The following is a 20,688-nucleotide window of genomic DNA, read 5'->3' as shown; positions in this document are numbered from 1 at the left end:
CCATTTCTTAGGTGGCCGAGCGGGCGGGTGAGGCCGTGCCACATGGCACTGCTTAGGAGCCGATGCTACTTTATGTCGGAATTATCAATGTGGCTTTTTTCCTTTTTGTTATTTCAGAGCCACTCTGTGTTACCTTTTGGATTGTGAAAGAAAATTTTTGCAAGTCGTAGATTGCCTTTTGTGTATTTTCTCTCCTCTCATTCTCTCTTCTTCCTCTTTTTTTATATGGATGGGCTACGTGGCCTCGATTTTTTTGATTGTTAGCTCAAATTTTTGATGTGGAATGGGTTGGCTCAAGTCGTAGCAGTGATTGATCCAGGGTGGCCCCTTGGTCTTAGATCAGGCCAAATAGGTCGGCTTTCAGGGTGATCAACCTGGGTGGTCTCCTGGTTTTAGATCCAGGGTGGCCCCTCGGTCTTAGATCGGGCCAAACAGGTCGGCTTTTACAGTGATCAACCTAGGTGGTCTCCTGGTTTTAGATCACTTTCCTTAGGTAAGCTTTTGGGTACTTGACCCCTTGAGGAGTTCCTAAGGGTTTTGCGATCAACCTGGGGTGGATCCCTAGTTTTAATTCTTGCTGACTAAGTCGGCTTTCAGGGTGAATTTGGAAAAATAGAAAATGAGGGGTGGGAATCTTGAAATTTGTGGGGGGTGCGAATCTGGAAGAATGGGGGAAGGGGAGTAGGAGTCTGGAATTTTTTTTTTGGGTGGGGTTGGGGGGTGGGGTGTGAAGTAGGAAAATATGGGGATTACAAGAAAATGGGTTGAGGTGTTTGGGTATAGCAGTAAGGGTTTAGATTGTGTATGGTTTAGGAAAATGGGTTGAGGATTGGTGGTCACTGGTCGAGGAGGTGTGGGTTAGGGTTTAGGGTTTATGAGAGTGTAGGATTTAGGGTTTGGAAGGTTGTAGAAAACAAGGAGGATGGAATGTAGGAGGATATGGGAGGAGGGAGATGGCGATATCCGTGGTGGAAGAAGGTGAGTTTTTTGTTTTTTGTTTATTGTTGTTGTTGTTGTTTCTTTTCCCACTTCAAGGGATCAGCTCTGATACCATGTTGAGCGTTACATGGTCCGAAAAGGATAGAAGGAGAAGAGGAGGAAGAAGAGAGGAGATGAAGGAGAAGGTGAAAGTCTCCTTGGGGAGCTCCAATGTGAAATGAACTATATATATATATATATATATATTTATATTTTCAAAAAGTAGGGTTACATGTACAATGCCCAAATATGCTTCTAGCAATAATCATCAATAATCATCGATCATTGCACATTATGTATTGAAGCAGGGGAGTTGGTGGATGATATGCCCCTCCAATTTCAATTGACAACGTAGGTGGGGGTAAAATAATAAGCAGATTTGGTATAGAATGGGTATTCCCAGCTAATTTGATGGACATGGGGGAAGGCTGGTTCTATGTCCCATGGCAGAAAAGAGGGAAAATACATTGGAAGATGTTTCTCTTAGCTGCCATATGTATGCTATGGAAAGAAAGGAATTCCTGTGTGTGTAAGAGTCTGGCAAAAACAAGTATATTTACACTAGGGTGATAGCATTAACTATTCATGGGGTTAAGGTCCTCCCTGACTTTAGATTTGTTTCGGCATATGATCTCTGGTTTGGATGAAGGTAGTTTGCATGAGTAATGAGCAAGTGACACAGGGCAGGTAGCAGATGCTTTAATATCAAATGATCGGATAGGATAGCGGAAGCAAAGTAAGGGAAGGAAATAAAAAGGGTAGTTGAAAGGGTTAAAAAGGGCTTGGAAAAGGGACGTAGGAAACCAATTAAAGTCTTTATTGAAAGAGTTCTAGTTACCTAAGAAATCCTAAGGAAATTAATGGAGGTTGGGTTAAGGCTATTCAAGAAATGGGTTCTTGGGTTGGTAAAAGATAAGCTTGTGAAGTGGTGAGGTGGTGGTCGATCAAAGAAAGGTAGAAAGTTATTATAAAAGGGGAAGTTAATGGGTTAAGGATGGAATTAAAGAAGTGGGTTGTTGCTTATGAAGATGGGGGTAATTGATGGCATCAAGAATCAAAATCGGTTACAAGAAAAGAATTTAGTGGTGGTTGGGGGGGGAGTAGGCGGTGTTAAAATATTGTGATTTGATGGGAGGCTTTGGGGTTGAGAATCGGGGAAGTCAGTTGAAGTTTAGGATCTAATGTGGGTCAGCTGAAACTACAGTGGTTTGGCAGTTTTAGGTGGTAAAGTCGACGGAGGCAAAGAAGAGTTTCTGTTGGGTTATCGGTTAAGTATGGTAGCTTGGGATTGTTGGTTTTAAGGTTATTTCATCAGGGGTTATAATAGGTAACAGGATGGGAGGGTTGCTGCTCGGATGTTTAAGTATGGTAGCTTGGGATTGTTGGTTTTAAGGTTATTTCATCAGGGGTTATAATAGGTAACAGATGGGAGGGTTGCTGCTCGGATGTTAGTGGTAAAACGATGGAAGTTCGGTTTCTGTGTGAGGGTGTAAGCTCCTGTTAGAATTTATGGAAAAAGGGTTTGTTCGTGTGAGAACAATAGGAAAGATGAGCAATAGTTAAATCGGTTTTGTGATAGATGCTACCTGAGACGAAGGCATCAGATTTACGTGAACCAGAGAGGAACGTTTGGGCTATTACCTGTGTCTTCCAGGGACTGATCTTGGACCTATTTCTTTCGTGAAAACAAGAAGTAACAGTGGCTTTTTTACTGCGGCAAATCTCAAGCTTGCCGCGGCAAACTTTGATGGGCAGATTGTGGTGGTTGAAGCAGGAAGATAACTGCTTCTCTTGATATTTGATGTTGGAAACCAAACAAGCAAAGAAATTGATGGGGAAGAAATAATTGATACACAAATCTGTGTTTGTTTTGCAAACTTGCTCCAATAAGATGGAGATGAAAAGGAATAAAATTCCAAGAAAATAACTTTATTCCATCAAAATAACTCATACTTCTCAAATTAGTTACATGCATAGATATTTATAGGCTTTGAAAAGCTTTCCTTCTACTAAAAGTCAAACCAAGTGTCCTAAAACATCTCTAATTAACCTCCAAAGCAAACTCTCCTAAAATCTATAAAATTTCCTAAATAATCTCTAATAAAATTCATCCAACTCTAGAAAATTAAAAATCCTAAATAGACTAAAACAAAGAGTAATTTTAACCAATGAGAAAATTCTAAATAAAATAAAAATCTAAAGAAACTAAATTTCGGATCCTTGTGAAAGAAGGGCCGTTGATTGTAGCGTCATCCAATTCTTAGGCGATCTGTCGATGATCGGCCATCGGATAATATGATTTGGCATCCTCACGGGCTCAATCGTCAATTTGTGTCATCCATTTTTTTGATCCGACGGTCCGAAATGGTCCAATCATGGCTCTAGAATTCTTGTCTTCGAACGCATAGATGCACAACAGGTGCAGATATTAATTAGCAGTTCGGCTCCGCCAGAGCCAGGCAAATACAATCTAAACTTTGACCTGGTTCCGCTGGGGTAGGAGGTTACTTCAGGGATAGTCAGGCGTGACATTGTTGGCATATACTCAGGCCCTTTGGGGATGGTGCACTCAGTTGAGGTGAGCTTTGCTCCCAGGGTTAAGGCTTACTGAACCTCACCTTTTTTTTTTTTTGAAAGATAACAAATTTTATTCCATAAAGAAAGAAGGACAGAGGGGACAAGTTGTCCCCGAACTAAGATTACATCCAGAATTTAATTCCCTTCATTCGGAAGAATCACCCTACATTACTGAACCTCACCTTTTGGACAATCTAAAAGTTGAGGGTGACTTCCTTAATGTCATTAGATGGCTCCAGGGGCCCTCTTCCCATCTCTAGAGATTCGTGCATTGGATAGATGAGATTGAGGATCAGATAGAAGGATCGGCCATCTCCTTCAAGCATGTCGAAAGGGTGGAGAATTCAGATGCCGACAGGCTGGCCAGAGAAGGTGTTGGTAGAGTGAGGCTTGAGATCTTTGACTTTCTCCCTCCTTGAGAATGCTGTACCTTTTGTGTTGTTTCCTCAGTGTATCCTCCTTCTCGGTCACCGTCTCTTCCCTTTTCTCATCAATAAAATTTTATCTTATCACTTCAAATTAAAAAAAAAAATGAGAGAACTGATTTTTCTTTAGCACAATTGTAATTTGTAAGTACCCATGTGCCGAATTTTGGAAGATAATATGAGTCTACTGTTATTTCTTGACATGAAAATTTTAGTGAGTGTGGAATGTAATTTATGCAATGGAATGGGCACACACATACTTTAGTGAGTGTGGAATGTAATTTATGCAATGGAATGGGCACACACATACCTTGGATCTCACCAATATCATTTACTAGTATTAGGATACATGTACCAAGTCCAATTGTCAAAATTGGTATTTCGATGGGGGAATATTTTATTGTTGGACCTTCTATGTCAGCGGGGTAACTGTGGTAAAACTTTGCAATGTCAATTAGGGAAAATTTAACTCTAAAAAAGGAAACTTGTTTCTACTCTTTTCTAATCCCCGAGTTCTCTTGCAGTGAAAGCTGAGGTCTAACCTAACTGTAATCTGGAGAATGAGAATCAAAAGCAGATAGATGTTTACCAGTCTCTACTTCCATCCATGGGGACTAGTAATCAACATGTACTTGCTTTTGACTCGAACTGGTTTAACTGTTTATTCAAACTGCTGCCATGAATGAACCAGAATAGAACTAAATTATTCTCTCAAAATTATAAAGTTGCGCTCTAATTTATCCTTGTTGATTTCAGAAAAGCGGTACAGGAGAAGAAAGCATTTATTTGGACCAATATGGTGGAAATGGGGCCGCAAAAGGTTAATGTATCATCTTCTCTATGGAAAATTTCGGTTAAAACTCAAGCGGCGCGCTCTAGTATAGGCTCATCTTCCTTATTGAGCGACGTAGGTACAGTTGGTGTGGCCTGTCTATGAAGTGTATCTCTGGACCATCATTTTTGTGTAAGATGATAGCATCCTCTTCATCTCTTGCAGTTGGCAGCTTGCACTGAGGGCAACCAAGACCTCAGTTCGTTTCTACTCTGCATTTTTTTTTCAGTATTTCTTCTGTACCTTGCTTAAAATTTCCTCCAGTTTACTGATATTTTTGTTATCCACATTACAGATTTCAGAAATATATGTGTTGGCTCTTTTTTGTTTCATAATTATGCTGCCAATCAACTATGTCGTGCTGATTTTATAGTAGTTTTACTTTGCTTTGTGCTCAGCTTTGTTGTGTTGCATTTCTGCAACGTTAAATTTGTACTGCGGAGCATGAAAGTGGACTCTCATTGTTGTTTTCTGTGGGAAAGCAATGCGTATTAAGATGCATTTACCCAGTAATGTGAAGCCCGTTCTTGGTTCGAGAGAGGGGCTGTTACTCTCTTTCCAAAAGGACACATTTTAGGCCCTGCTTCCTCGGGTATGTGGTTGGGTCCGTTTGTTATGCTCGCTCCTTAAAGACACTTGAATGGGCTCTACTTATGCCGCGTGTACATGATTGGGATCCATTGACTCAAATGACAACTATGAAGCTAGCTAAGTGCTGTTCAGAATGCAGGTGATCCTAGGCTCTTGATTGATTCGTCAAGTTTCATTGATTAAAATCCTGTAAGAATACTTGACTACCTGCAAAAAACTAAACTCGGGGGTATCTGGATGCTGGTGGATGCAAAATTCGAAAGGAAATGCTCTTGTTCTTTCAAGGGGTGTGGACTCATGCTTTTTCAACAATAGGCGACTCTTCTTAATTTTCCAAGATGCATTATGACAGTTGATCTTCTTTTCTTTTTAGAAATGGCTATGACATTTGCTCTTTTTCAGCGACTCTTCTTAATTTTCTAAGATGCATACTCCTGTACGACAGTTGCTCTCTTTCAGCAGCTCTCTCAAGAGACTTTTTCATCTCCTGTAAGTAGAGATATTTCCATTTCCAGCATGGCTCATCATTTAGGTCTATTCACAATCAGACTAAGGGTTAAGATTAACGCCATGACACGACTTTTCATCTCCAAACCTTCATTCCCACTGTAGCCCCATCAATACCAATCATACATACCCACCTAAGCAAGGTTTTAAATTTTGGTTTCGCTAACAAACTAACAATTTTGGATCACACCGAAATCTGAATTTTTTTAATATTTCTTTTTTTTTTATAAAAAAAATATACATTTTCATGAAATTTCGTATTTCGCGAAATTTGAAATATATGCGAATTTCGGTTGTGGTGTGGACCGAAATTTATAACCATGCACCTAAGACAACTATCCTCCCAATTGGTGGGGTGTTGTCAACAGTTTGATGAAGCACATACAATAAGTTGGTTCATCAACTGATGTGACAGGCCCATCCTCTCTCATTGTCCCCAATGTGTATGCCAACGAGATTGACAAAGACACCCAATTAGAAATTAATTTTTAATACAAAATAGTAAGTATAATATAATTTAAAAATCAATGCAAATGGGTGTGTGCAAAATGTGTTTAGGGATTGAACACGTGATGATCATCACTAACACAGATTGGAGATCTGGCCACACAATCCAATAATTTAGGTTTTCATCAAGAAAAGCTAAATAATTACCCTTATACGTTTGCAAGGTTTTAAATTTCGATTTCTAAATGCATTTCGGTCCTCAACGAAACTGAAATTTCAGCCGATATCCGACGAAATCTTTAAACGGCTACTTTATCTTGTAGCCCCATCCAATACTTAGGCGATCTGTCGATGATCGACCATCGGGTAATATGATTTGATCCGACGGTCTGAAATGGTCCAATCATGGCTCTAGAATTCTCGTCTTCGAGCGCATAGATGCACAACAGGTGCAGATATTAAATAGCGGTTGGGCTCTGCCAGAGCCAGGCAAATTCAATCTAAACTTTGACCTGGTCCCGCTGGGGTAGGAGGTTACTTCAGGGATAGTCAGGCGTGACATTGTTGGCATATTCAGGCCCTTTGGGGATGGTGCATTCAATTGAGGTGAGAGTATTGCTCCCAGGGGTGAGGCTTACTGAACCTCACCTTTTGGACAATCTAAAAGTAGAGGGTGACTCCCTTAATGTCATTAGATGGCTCCAGGGGCCCTCTTCCCAACTTTAGAGATTCGTGCATCGGATAGATGAGATTGAGGATCAGATAGAAGGATCGGCCATCTGCTTCAAGCATGTCAAAAGGGTGGAGAATTCAGATGCCGACAGAATGGCCAGAGAAGGTGTTGGTAGAGTGAGGCTTGAGATCTTTGACTTTCTCCCTCCTTGAGAATGCTGTACCTTTTGTGTTGTTTCCTCAGTGTATCCTCCTTCTCGGTCACCGTTTCTTCCCTTTTCTCATCAATAAAATTTTATCTTATCACTTCAAATTAAAAAAAAAAATGAAAGAACTGATTTTTCTTTAGCACAATTGTAAGTACCCATGTGCCGAATTTTGGAAGATAATATGAGTCTACTGTTATTTCTTGACATGAAAATTTTAGTGAGTGTGGAATGTAATTTATGCAATGGAATGGGCCCACACATACTTTTGAAGGGGCTGATCTTTTGTAGCCATGAAAGTTTTTTCCAAGGAATATTACTTTATCTAGCGCGGGGTGACGGACAAGGAGGGTGGGAGAGGGAGTGAATTGGGAAGGCATTAGTGAGTAGAAGGTGCGAGGTGGCTGAAAAACAGGGAAAAGAAAAACTTAACTGAAAATAGACTTTTTGTTTTCCTTAATTTTCAGCCATTAGAGTGAAATTTCTTTTCCCTGTTTTTCAGCCACTTCGCACCATCTTCTCATCTGTGCCCTCCCAATCCTCTTCCTCTCCCACTCTCTCAACACATGGTAAGCTAATATTCCATGAATAAAAATTTCATCGTTGCCAAACATGGCCTTACTGTAATTTTGGAAACCCTTTTTTCTGTTATGTTTTCCAATAACAAAAATTGAATCTTAATGCCCATCCTTAGTTTATACACTTCATGTCATCACAACCCCAGCAAAGGCTTCGTCAACTGCAAGTTTTTGTATGTTCTTATTAACCACTTTGAAACTTACATGCAGAAAAACCCATTCAAAAAAACAAAAAAAAATTACATGTAGAAAAACAATTCAGATGCTCCATTTAAAAAATTGTGTATAAAGCAAGTGCTGCAACTTTTTTCTTTTGAAATGGTAAGCAAGTGCTGCAACTGGATACAGAATTATGTGGATCGTTTCATTGTTTACTTTCTCATGTCAATTAGTTTTGTGAGTTCCACCCTGGATCTCACCAATATCATTTACTAGTATTAGGATACATGTACCAAGTCCAATTGTCAAAATTGGTATTTCGATGGGGGAACATTTTATTGTTGGACCTTCTATGTCAGCGGGGTAACTGTGGTAAAACTTTGCAATGTCAATTATGTTATGTTTGGATGCTGGTAGATGTTGGGGGGATTTAGAGAAGAATAAGTCAAAGGGAAATCAAAAGGAAATCAAAAGGAAATCAGTCAACGGGGAGATTGTGAGCAAATCTCTTCGACGTTGTTTGGTTGAGGGTAGGAGATGTGCAGGAGTTTTTTTACCGTATTTTTTTGGGGAATGTTATCAGCACTACTGTTTTTTTATGAGGACACTCCTCACTTTATAAAAAGTACGGTATGGCCCGCACCATAGGATTATCCAAACCGTCCATTAGATGGGCCATAGCCTAAATAGGTTATGCCCCAAAATTATTTCCATTGGTTGATTCTAACCCTCCGATCTATAGAGGGTTAGGATCAACCCTCTAACATTCAGATTGGAGGGTTAGGATCATCCTATGGAAATGATTTTTGGAGCATAACCTATTTAGGCTATGGCTCATCTAATGGACGGTTTGGATCATCCTATGGTGTGGGCCATACCGTACTTTTAATAAAGTGAGAGTGCCCTCATAAGAAAACAGTAGGGTTGATAACATTTCTTTTTTTTTTATAGAAATTTGCTAGCAAACTTCTCCTATGCCACTTCTCGGCATGTGGTCATCCTTGTGCAAAGATGCGCACATGGCAAAGGTTGCTAAGCAAAAAAAAATTAATCATTACGAAAAAAAGTAAAATAGAAGTTATAAAGTTTTAAATGAAAAATTACCTAGAAATGGTTATAAAGTTTGTAAATTATGAAAAAAATACCAATAAAATGTAATAAGATATGACAATTACAGAAAAAACTAAAAGCAAAAGCAGAAAGCTATGACAATTACGGTGAAAAAGAATTTCCCCGAGAAATTCTCCCATTTTCCCTTCGATTTGGAGAAATTCGGCCGGCGAATTTCGAGGGTTCCACGTCACCCGACAAGCGCCCGACATAACCTGTGGTCAAAATTCCAATTTATGCTAAATCCCTACCAAACACCCCTCAGGTAATTAGATGAATTACATTCCCTGCTATTTTACTCAAAAAAACGTAACCAAACAGAGCATTCGGGAAAATTTAACTCTAAAAAAGGAAACTTGTTTCTACTCTTTTTTATCCCCGAGTTCTCTTGCAGTGAAAGCTGAGGTCTAACCTAACTGTAATCTGGAGAATGAGAATCAAAAGCAGACAAATGTTTACCAGTCTCTACTTCCATCCATAGGGACTAGTAATCAACATGTACTTGCTTTTGACTCGAACTGGTTTAACTGTTTATTCAAACTGCTGCCATGAATGAACCAGAATAGAACTAAATTATTGTCTCTCAAAATTATAAAGTTGCGCTCTAATTTATCCTTGATGATTTCAGAAAAGCGGTACAGGAGAAGAAAGCATTTATTTGGACCAAAATGGTGGAAATGGGGCCGCAAAAGGTTAATGTATCGTCTTCTCTATGGAAAATTTCAGTTAAAACTCAAGCGGCGCGCTCTAGTATAGGCTCATCTTCCTTATTGAGCGACGTCAGTACAGTTGCTGTGGCCTGTCTATGAAGTGTATCTCTGGACCATCATTTTTGTGTAAGATGATAGCATCCTCTTCATCTCTTGCAGTTGGCAGCGTGCACTGAGGACAACCAAGACCAAAGTTCGTTTCTTCTCTGCATTTTTTTCTTCAGTATTTCTTCGGTACCTTGCCCAAAATTTCCTCCAGTTTACTAATATTTTTGTTATCTACATTGCTGCAGATTTCAGAAATATATGTGTTAGCTCATTTTTGTTTCATAATTATGCTGCCAATCAACTTTGCCATGCTGCTTTATAGTAGTTTTACTTTGCTTTGTGGTCAGCTTTGTTGTGTTGCATTTCTGCAACGTTAAATTTGTACTGCTGAGCATGAAAGTGGACTATCATTGTTGTTTGCTCAGGGAAAGCAATGCGTGTTAAGATGCATTTACCCAGTAATGTGAAGCCCGTTCTGGGTTGGAGAGAGGGGCTGTTACTCTCTTTCCAAAATGACACATTTTAGGCCCTGCTTCCTCCGTGTATGTGGTTCGGTCCGTTTGTTACGCTCCTTCCTTAAAGACACTTGAATGGGCTCTACGTATGCCTCGTGTACATGATTGGGATCCATTGACTCAAATGACAACTATAAAGCTAGCTAAAGGCTGTTCAGAATGCAGATGATCCTAGGCTCTTGGTTGATTCGTCAAGTTTCATTGATTAAAATCCTGTAAGAATACTTGACTACCTGCAAAGAAAAAAAAAAAACTCGGGGTACCTGGATGTAGGTGGATGCTAAAAGGGGAAAATGGAAGAGCTAGGGTACAAAATTCGAAAGGAAATGCTCTTTTCTTTCAAGAGGGTGTGGACTTGTGCTTTTTCAACAGCAGGTGACTCTTCTTAATTTTCGAAGAAGCATACTCTTGTACGACAGTTGTTGCCCTTTTTCAGCAACTCTCTGAAGAGACTTTTTCATCTCCTCTTAGAGATATTTCCATTTTTAGCATGGCTCATTATTTAGGCCCATTCACAATCAGATTAAGGGTTAAGATTAACACCATGAGAAGACTTTTCATCTCCAAACCTTCATTCCCACAATAGCCCCATCAATACCAATCAGACATGCTCACCTAAGACATCCTCCTAATGTGTGGGGTGTCATCAACAGTTTGATGAGCCACATACAATAAGTTGGTTCATCAACTGATGTGACAGGCTTATCCTCTCTCAATGTCCCCAATGTGCATGCCATGAGATTGACAAAGACACCCAATTAGAAATTAATTTTCAATACAAAATAATAAGTACAATATAATTTAAAAATCAATGCAAATGGGTGTGTGCAAAATGTGTTTAATATAATTTAAAAATCAATGCAAATGGGTGTGTGCAAAACGTGTTTACGGATTGAACAGGTGATGATCATCACTATCATAGATCTCTGATCGAGGTTTGATCGCCACACAATCCAACAATTTAGGATTCCATCAAGAAAAGCTAAATAATTTCCTATATATGTTTGCAAGGTTTTAAATTTCGGTTTCTGAAAGTGTTTCGGTCCTCACCGAAACTGAATTTTCAGCTGAAATTTCAAATTTTCGGCCGTAATCCGACGAAATCTTTTAACGTCTATTTTATCTCGTACAGAATTTCGATCCAAATTTCTGAAATTTCAGTACTGAAATTTTGGGATAATATTAATTAATTATCAAGAATAGAGATTTTTGAGTGAAATCCCTTAAATTTCGGACGAAATTTTGGGAGATCTAAATAAGGTAACCTTTTGAGCATTAAGCATTTCGATTTCGATCGAAACAAGGTAACGTTTTGAGCATTAAGCATTTAGATTTCGGTCGACCAAAATTTTGGATTTCGGTCGAAATTTAAAACCTCTTGTATGTTTGGGATGATCTTTCATGATGAGACAAATGTCATGTTCGTCGCCTCTTGATGTTCTACATGATCAATGTCTTATTTAAATATTCGTAGCATGGTTTGGGCAAGAGATGGAGGGGAGACAAAAAGACCATCTGACCTCGAAACTGCTCGGTCTAGGTGTAACAATTGGCCAACTTAGAGACAGATGCTCTAGCTCGGTCTAGGTGTCTAGGGTTTAATTATCCCAATAGAACACCCGGATGACGTAGTGCCACCCTAGCTGACCCGAAGATCAGATTCCAAGTGCTTACTCTTTTCTTTTTAATTTTATACTTTTGGTGCTCATAGATCTTATCCTTGTTCTTTTCTTTTATCATTATCTTATCCCGTTTATTAATAAAATGAGGAATGATAGATGCAAGTGCCCTCTTTATGCAAGGGCTAAAGAAGGGCCCTTGAATAGGGCAACTGAATTCAGTTTCTCAACCGACTTTAAAAATGACGTGGATCTAGTCAAGTGCCCTTATCCATAAAGAGGGCCCTTGCATCTATCATTCCTCAACATGAACTTTATCACTATTAAAACAAGAGTTCATACGTGGTGTACGCTCATCGATGCACCTAAGTAGGGTGCCACCCTAGATATTTGATCCAAGTATATCCAACTTTTTGACGGGAAAATCGGGTTGTTGTTAGATCAAATATCAAACAGCTGAAAGTTGGCCTGAAATCATATGGAAAATTGTCTTCCACCCTCTAGATAGGGAATAGTAGTGAAAATCATTCCAATTGAGTGTGGGTGATGATGGCACCAGGTTCCATGAGATCTCTCTATAAGAATAATCTGTTGTTAATCATAGTAGAAAAAACCTTATTCCCCGTAAAGCTAACATGCATTTCATTCTTGTGCAATAAATTAGTCATGGTAAATGGTGGCTGTGGGAGACTCAATTATGGCATGTCATTTTCTTGGACATGATTGATTGATTTTAGATTTTGCCTTCGTGTGCGTGTCTTATAATAATCATCCAAATGAAGCGTGGCCTAGACAACATCATCCATCATATAGTGTAAAGAACACATGCCAATTATTAAGGGCTTGTCATTTCTGGCCCAATGCATGAAGCTCTCATCTCTTTGTCCTAATAGGGTCTAACTTCTCCATCACAACCGTACACTTGGCAACATGGATTGAAAAAAAATGGATTTATTTTTTCTTTTATGATCCTCGATTGGCCGAGACACTACAAGAAATACACTAATTGGCGGATTGTAGCGACGGAAATATCTCTGTAACTGTCTAGCTATAGCGATGGAAGTTGCCACGGTTAGAACAGTTAGACGGGAGATCGAAATAGTTGGTTTGATGGTAATATTTATTTGTGACATGATCAAAAGTATTGATTTACTGGGCCAGTGGGTTTAAGTCGAATGATGAATGATAGATCTCATAAGTAAGATCTATATGTGTAAGAAATAATGATAAATGGCGTCTTTTTAATCACACTTAATCAACATGGTAGGATCATCCAATATGCAGTGGTACATTGACTACAGAGTACAGTAAGTAAGCTAGACTTGTGTTGGCGTTTTTAAGAATAACTGCTTCGGACAAAAATTTCTGTTGAACAATTCACTTAGGCCACTTTTTTCATTGCATCTACATTTGGCAAAATTGGTTTATTCAAGTTATTTTTAATGTGTTGATCAGATAAAGGAGTATCCCCTTCTTCTATTCCTACATCTAGGATTTGACCGTATCATTGATTAATTTAGGAATTGAACCATTATGGTGAGGAAAAGATGGATTCGATGAGAGAAGAATAGGATAAAATTAGAAGAGAAATATTCGTCGATGCTCAAATAAAATAAAATAAAAATGGAGTTTCATCTTGAGTGACAAATGAGAAATTCATGAAAATTTGCAATCCCGACCGTGTGTGATGGTGCGCATATATGTTTGTTTGACATTGTTTTTCAACCGAAAGATCTAGAGGTTACTATCGGGAGTTTGGACTATTCGGGCACATACTTAGGAAAAGGTTTCATACGTGTTTGTTGTCAAGGGAATCAAGATCAAGTTGGTAAGGATCAACATTTCCCTTGTTTATATTTCTATTGATCTCTATGATCTATTATCATAGAGGGGTCCCATTTACAAAAAAAGGGGCTATTCTATTTGTATAGAAGAAAATAGACAGGCTATTCTACGATCTATTTGGACTCAAATCGATTCTATTTCGATTGGGCATATCATTCCTAACATAAAATCGGTTTGAATCAACCTATTCTACATCTCAGCAATGTGTATTTTTTGGGATGTAGAATCATTTGATTCTAGTTGTGTGACCAAATGTGTCCAATTTTGCCAAGAATCAGTTACTGAATCAGTTCTCAAAATCCAAACCAAACGTGGCCCAAACAGCGTATACTTTATGCGTTTTCATAATTTACTAGTATTAGCGAAGCAGTTCGCGCACAGCGGATTGAATACCATGGCCTCGAGCCAACCTAAGTCACTATTCCCATGATTGCTGATCGAATTAATCTTGGACCCCAACATTATAAGAGCCCACATGATGCTGGGTCTAATTGTGGGTGCAACTCGGGCTGATTTTTGGGAATTCGGGTTGAGCTTTTACCATAAAATCCGGACATGTTCGCGTTGATTCCAATACTTCTTTTAGAAAAAGCTAAGTAGACCATAACAAAATTGCACCCCTAGGTTCCATGACCAATTGTAGCTCTTGGGTTCCAGCTTTACTAGGCTTGATGATCTTTGGTCTCTCTGATGAGCATCAACTCAAACCTAATGTCCCAATGATTTTATTTCCCAACAAACTTATCAAGCCGCGGAAATCTCGGGAACATTGAATAGGTAAAAACATGAGTAATTTTGTTAAGGATAACTGATGCCCATCTTTTAGTTATTCTTTTTTGAATTTTGATTTGGCTTTATAGCATAACAACAAGTAGACAAATCCAAAGAGATTTCCATAGCTTTTTTCTCACAAAGCAACACACAGGCCTACAAAGAGGTGGGGGGTGGGGCATCTGGGTTGTTGGTTTTCAAGCCCCATCCATTAAAAGCACTCTACAAATTACTAAAACCTAAAAGCTATACACACACAAACAAAGCTTTCATCAAGATAGTAGATTTTAGTAAATCCACCCACATTAGATTAGTAGTAAAGTTTCTCCTCAGACACTTTCTGAAGAGGAAGGCAATAGTGGTTGGATTAGTGAGGACTTGGCAGTTGCATTGTTTCCATGCTCCGAGGAGGCTGAGATCACAACAGCAGTTTCTTTTGCAAATTTTCGCTCTTCGCTTTTCCCCCAAAGAACTAAATATAGCCCAGTAATGATCAACACTGCTCCGATGATCCTGAAAATCACATTGGAAAAAATAAAAACATTAGAAGGGGCTGTTTGATCTGACCCTCAAGCTTAGTACAAAAACTCGTCGAGTTAAGAAACCCATCCGAGTTGACTCGTCAATAACTTGTTAGGCTTGAAAAGTGCAATAAAAAAAGAGACCTCCTACGAATTGCATCTTTTATTGAAACAAAAGTGTAGTACATATCTAGAAAGTCTCTATGAATTTGTAGTCACTCGTTCAAGTTGAAAAAAAAAAAAAACTGAATTTTCAACATTTCATCTAAGCATAAAAAACCGAAAGGACCAAAAAATGGATGGAAATATCATTTCTTATAAATGAAACCCTAGCAAATGAAACTCTAGGGGTATGTTTGGTTGCACAACAACGAGGGGAGGCTTAGGGTTCTTGCTTGGTATATTGGGTACCACATCAACAAAATTTCTTATTTTATTGGCAAAACAACATTAAACTCCCTAGAGACTTCTTGGGATGTCTCCTGGGTAATTATTGCATGTCTACTGAAGTGTCATTCTCGTCCCTTCTTGATAACATCAAAACCAAATTTCACAAAAAAAAATGGGAAATTGCTTGAAATTTCTTGGGAAACGTGCTCTCTCTCTCTCTCTAGTATTTGTAATGACAGCCTGTACTTGTCCCTCTACACTCTAGGTTTATGCCGTGTAACCAAACACTACTTACCTCTATTCTCCATGGTAATTCTAGGAGAGATCGAATTTGAAAATAATCGACACCGAAGATATATCTGTCTACTTTCTACCTTGATTTCATGGAACATTCCAAGAGAAAATATCCATGGAGTTCACGTAATAAATACCCATAAATTAATAAAAACAAGAAAGAAAAAACAAAGCTGAAAAAGTGGAAGTGAATTATTGTTTGGCTACTTACCCTCCCAAGTAGAACTTTTCACCCAAGGCAATTGAAGCCACGATTGCGACAACAAGAGTTTGTACAGGTTGGTAGACTGCCACAAAGACAGGGCCCCCTCTGTCAATGCACCAGATCTGAACAGCAAATGCAATCCCCGAAGCCACAAATCCCTGCAATTTGGAACATTACTCAGTCAAATCACTCATCTCTCAAGTCTTTTTCCTAGTTATGTTCATTGACCAATCTCCTTCAACACTACTATTGTAGTCTATTATTTGATTTCTTGATGGGTTTTCTTTGTAAACTATAGATAGATGCATGTGGAGATTCCTCCACCAGTGTCTGACAGCACATACCATAGTACTTTAATAAACATTATCATGGGACTCTTGCTTCTATGAAAGTGTACAGCAAGCTATGCTTTTGCATAAAGAGGCAAAATGCTAGAATCAAACAGAAGGGCCTCTTAAGTTGCCTCTAAAGATTCTTTGCATATTAACTTCTATGCAAATAATGTAATTAATGGCTTTCAAAAAGACCTTAATATCCCATTTGCAAATGAGATTAAATTAAAAGAATCTTAATTTGCAATTAAGACCAATTCTAGTTGCATTCAAAGAGGCCTTAAGCTGACTTCAAATCATAAAGCACTTTCTAATTGAGACACAGATCGAGGTTGAAACCAGAGATTGCACCCATAACATTTTTGCTTAGAAAACTTGGTAATTTAGTGAGTGATAGAAAGAGAGAAATATAAGTGTCAATAAAAACCCATAACATTACAAGCAAAACCAGTCATCCCACAGTTCAGATAGCACATGAGTTCCATAGTTTGTATTTGTTTATCTAGTGGTCCACCCTGTTGATTGAGCAGAACCCAATCTCTATATTGATTGGACCATCCTAGTCCTAGCCATCCCTGCAATGTGATCCATTTCTCATTTTGTCGGAAATAGCTCCCATAGCTAGGGTTGTCTATTATATTCATATTTAGCAATGTCACATGTAAATTATTTAATTGATATCCAACACAATAATAATAGTAGTAGTACTAGTATTAACAACAAGTGTTTTATCTTTAGAAAAATTAATTAATTACCGCATAGAGGATGGTGAAGAGTTCCCAACCAGAATGAAAATGCCAAGCGTTTATATCCCTCTCCATAAAGGCAGCAATGACAAGGAATTGCAAGACACCAAAGAAACAAGTAAAGGAAGTGACTGAGAGTCTTGCTGGATATTTCTTCAAGACAGGAGCCTGAAAGACCAACCAACCAGACCAAGAGAGGCAGTGACCAATGAGATAGAGGCAGCCCAAGGTCCAGTTCTTTCCATCTGCATTTCCCAACAATGAAATAGAACTCTCTTGTTGTTGGTGTAAATATGTCCCATGTAGAGTGGGCCCGAATAAAGTAGGCCCCTTGTATAGAGTTATAACAGTGGCACCTCCAACGCAACAAATTGTCCCCATAACCTTGGCTATCCCATCTTTCCTATTGATCCGAACCTTTTCGATCCTGAAATTTCAAGAGAGAGAATGACATGTGTTATGTGTCTGTTTTTGGCACAAGGTTTCCATATTTAGGGCCTGTTTGTTTTAGATTATGACAACCTATTGTGGAGTCCCAACTGATTATTGGACTCAAATTCAGTGCAATTGTCGGTCCAGTAATCGTTTGGGGACTCCACAATAGGTTGTCGTAATCTAAAACAAACAGGGCCTTACTGATTTTCATTACAAATTAAATCACATAACGTGGTCATTCTATAGACTGAGGCGAAAAGTAATAGCTCGCCTTAGTGCAGCAGCCATGAGAAAGGTAATGGCTGGAACGGAGTTTTGTATAGCTGAGGCGAATGTTGGAGAGGTATTTTCCAAACCCAACAAGTAGAATCCTTGATTTGCAGTTATCCTGTATTGAAGAACAACAATCATTAGCTGTGGTCAAGTTTAATTTTTTTTGTTCAAACCGGTGTTTAAAAACGCCGATGTGGCACGGAAAGCGGCTAAGAAAAATCCTTATCGACTTGGCGTAGATGCGGCGGAGCCAAGAAAAATCCTTGTCGAATTGGGCAAGTTCCTTGTCATGTCAACGAGTTTTTAAACACCGGTTCAAACTCTCTCTCTCTAGAATTTTTCCTTACCCGCAGAGTGCAAGGAAAAAAAACTGGACAAGGAAAGAAAGTGTGAGCGCTGGCCTCTCCTTCCTACCCAAAACAAAGGAACAAAAAAACACAAAAAACTGTCACAACCCTGTATTTAGGGGACTAAACTAAAAGTAAAGAAGAAGAGGAAAATCAAGAAGGGTGTATTTTTCTTACTTTTCCAAAAAGAAAGCAAAAGGTGCGAGCAGAAGCAAAGCTATGATGTTTCTATACACTGGAAAGACCAACTTACTGACTCCCATATTAAGAGCCATTCTTGAGACTACATGGAACCCAGCATAACCAAATTGCAAGGCAATCATAGCCATGTGCAATTTGGCTCGTTCAGAAAACCCACATAGTCTCTTAGACAAGGATTGAGAAGAAACATCCGCCATTGAAAATGGCTAAGTGAAAAAAGAGAGAGTTTTAGGGGGGGAGAAAAAAATGAAGGGGAAGAAAGATGAGAAGGGATGAGAGAAATAGGTGGGGAGTTGGAGGTGTAAATATACGTGAGCGAGTTGAGAGATAGTGTGTGAGTGTCCCCACGAGCAGACCTAAAAAGACGTTCTAATGTTCTATCAACTGTTTAGTATTATTGTTATTATTTTCTCCTAGATACTCTTTCTTTCTTTCCTTCCTTTTTCGTACGGTTTCTTCTTCTTTTGCTATTTTTTTTTTCTGGCTGTCTCCCACATTGGCCACCCTCACATACTCTCATCTTTTTATCTTTCTTCCCTGACAAGACAGCCCCAGGCGCACTATAGCTTCTAAACCAAAGGTTCGAACTCTGGTGGAGATTGGAAACAAAGAAATCCGAACCGGGTCCGAGATACTATCCAGGGTGTTTCCCCTCTTTAACCCCTAAATAAAGCTCCGTTTGGTTGCCTGGGAGTGGTTCAAAGAGTAGTGGAATATGAAGTAAAAGGAAGTCAAAAGGAAGGAGACAAGTATTTTTATTTGTCTAGAGTTACCTCAGGGAATAGTGTAAGGTCTAGAGTTACCTCAGGGAATAGTGTAAGTAGTGTTTGGTTGCACGGCATATACTTAGATAGAAGAATAAGTAGGGTTGTCATTATATATATATATATATATATATATATAAAGAGAGAGAGAGAGAGAGAGAGAGAGAGAGCACCATTCTCTAGAAAATTCAACCAAAAGTCCTTATTTTTAGAATAATTTGATTTAAAAGTTATAGGGAGGGGACAAAGAGTCCGTGTCACCAAACAATCAATCATTACATGAGAGACATAAATGGAGTAAAAGGGGAGTCCAATGCTATTTTGGCAACCGAATGAGGAACTTGTCCTACGTAGCAGCTATTCTCCAACAAACATTTTAGAAAAATAAAAACCCAATTGCAACCAAACGGAGCAAAGGCTCATTCTGTTGCACAATGAGTGAGAAAGAGAAGGAATGGAAAGCAAAGTGACGTGGCAAATAGAAAGGAAATAAAAAAGAAAGAGAAGGAAAGCCTGTTTTTTGAGTGTTCTATTGCCTGCAAAAATTTGAACTTTTAAAAAAGTTTCAAAGATTGACAAATGTTATAAAAATCTTTCTTTGAGGAAAACAAACTCTTTAATCATATCTATAGTTTTGATTTTTTTGCATTAAAGATTATAATAATAAGGTCGATCATGTTTCTTGTTCCGGATCGCAGTTTGAATCCCCATCTTGTGCTCCTGAGGTAAAGGCTACAAAAAATCAAGGGAATAGGACCATCTGATCAAGGTGTCCTCAACCAAATTTGACCCAACACCTGATCGCCACATAAATCAATGATGTCATGTAATACGTGGTATGAACATGCTCAAAATGTTGCAGTAAGGAAATGAGCCTAGTAACCATTTTCTTTTTTGTAGTTTCATAAAAAACTCATAGAATTTAAAATAATTTGAAAAAAATCATGCTTTTAGGGCATATTCTATTTTCTCGAAAAAAAAAAAAAAAAACTCTCTCTATAATATGAGTTTTGCTTTATTTAGTTGAATTAATTACAAGAGATTTTTTGCCTGGTTAACATTTTCTCCAAGAAATTGAGCAAATAAAATGGATACTGATATTGGCACCACCATGTCTTTACAATAGTTGGAACTCACTTATCGTTTCTTTTTTAATTGGCTGCTAAGAGCTTCTTAGGAATTGTAATAGATTTTGACAGCAGGTTAAATATTAAAAGACAGGTGAGTTTGACCCATTATCAAAACATGGTAGTGTCAATATTACTAGCCAATGAAAAATCTAGAAATTTCTATTTTTTTAAGAAAAGAACATACCCATAGCTCGTAGAAGACTCTTATTTCTGTATACATTGTACCTTAGAGAAAAATAAATAAAAAAAGAGATTTTTCTTTAATTTCCAAAAAACTAAAAAAACCCTATTTCATAGGGAATAACCAAAACACTTCTATCTCATTGAAAATGACCAAAATACCTCCATCTCATCCAAAATAACCAAAGTACCCGTATTTTATAAAAAATGATAAAAAAAAACCCCATATTTCGTAAAAATAATTATGGGAAAAGTACCCATATTTTACCATATTTCGTAA

At 38.3% G+C, this 20,688-nt stretch overlaps 2 protein-coding genes across 10 annotated transcripts in view; one reads left to right on the top strand and one right to left on the bottom strand.

Moving 5' to 3' along the window:
- LOC143885444 (histone deacetylase 15-like) overlaps window positions 1-5,147 on the top strand; it is a 75,997-nt gene extending 70,850 nt beyond the window's left edge. For 6 of the 9 annotated variants that reach the window (XM_077389627.1, XM_077389628.1, XM_077389630.1 and 3 more), the window contains one exon: window positions 4,737-5,147. In XM_077389627.1, coding sequence (XP_077245742.1) covers window positions 4,737-4,864 — 128 coding nt within the window. In that variant the 3' untranslated portion in view covers window positions 4,865-5,147. Of the gene's footprint in view, window positions 1-4,504; window positions 4,609-4,736 lie in introns of all 9 variants that reach the window. The other 3 variants (XR_013253271.1, XM_077389629.1, XR_013253270.1) reach the window with 2 other exon arrangements.
- Window positions 5,148-14,691: 9,544 nt separating this feature from the next.
- LOC143885443 (protein WALLS ARE THIN 1-like) lies at window positions 14,692-18,739 on the bottom strand. The gene is made up of 6 exons (XM_077389625.1): window positions 18,311-18,739; window positions 18,134-18,196; window positions 17,785-17,901; window positions 17,088-17,505; window positions 16,007-16,158; window positions 14,692-15,103 (listed from the first exon to the last, which is right to left on the bottom strand). The coding sequence occupies exons 1-6, from the start codon at window positions 18,529-18,531 to the stop codon at window positions 14,920-14,922; spliced, it is 1,155 nt and encodes a 384-aa protein (XP_077245740.1). The 5' UTR covers window positions 18,532-18,739; the 3' UTR covers window positions 14,692-14,919.
- Window positions 18,740-20,688: the final 1,949 nt, after the last annotated feature.

Source organism: Tasmannia lanceolata, unplaced genomic scaffold (assembly GCF_043159265.1).
Source record: "Tasmannia lanceolata isolate RefF3 unplaced genomic scaffold, GAP_Taslan_0.1 ptg000008l, whole genome shotgun sequence".
NCBI lineage: Eukaryota > Viridiplantae > Streptophyta > Magnoliopsida > Canellales > Winteraceae > Tasmannia > Tasmannia lanceolata.
Note: the sequence above shows the minus strand (reverse complement) of the source record. Positions and strands in the feature narration are given on the sequence as shown.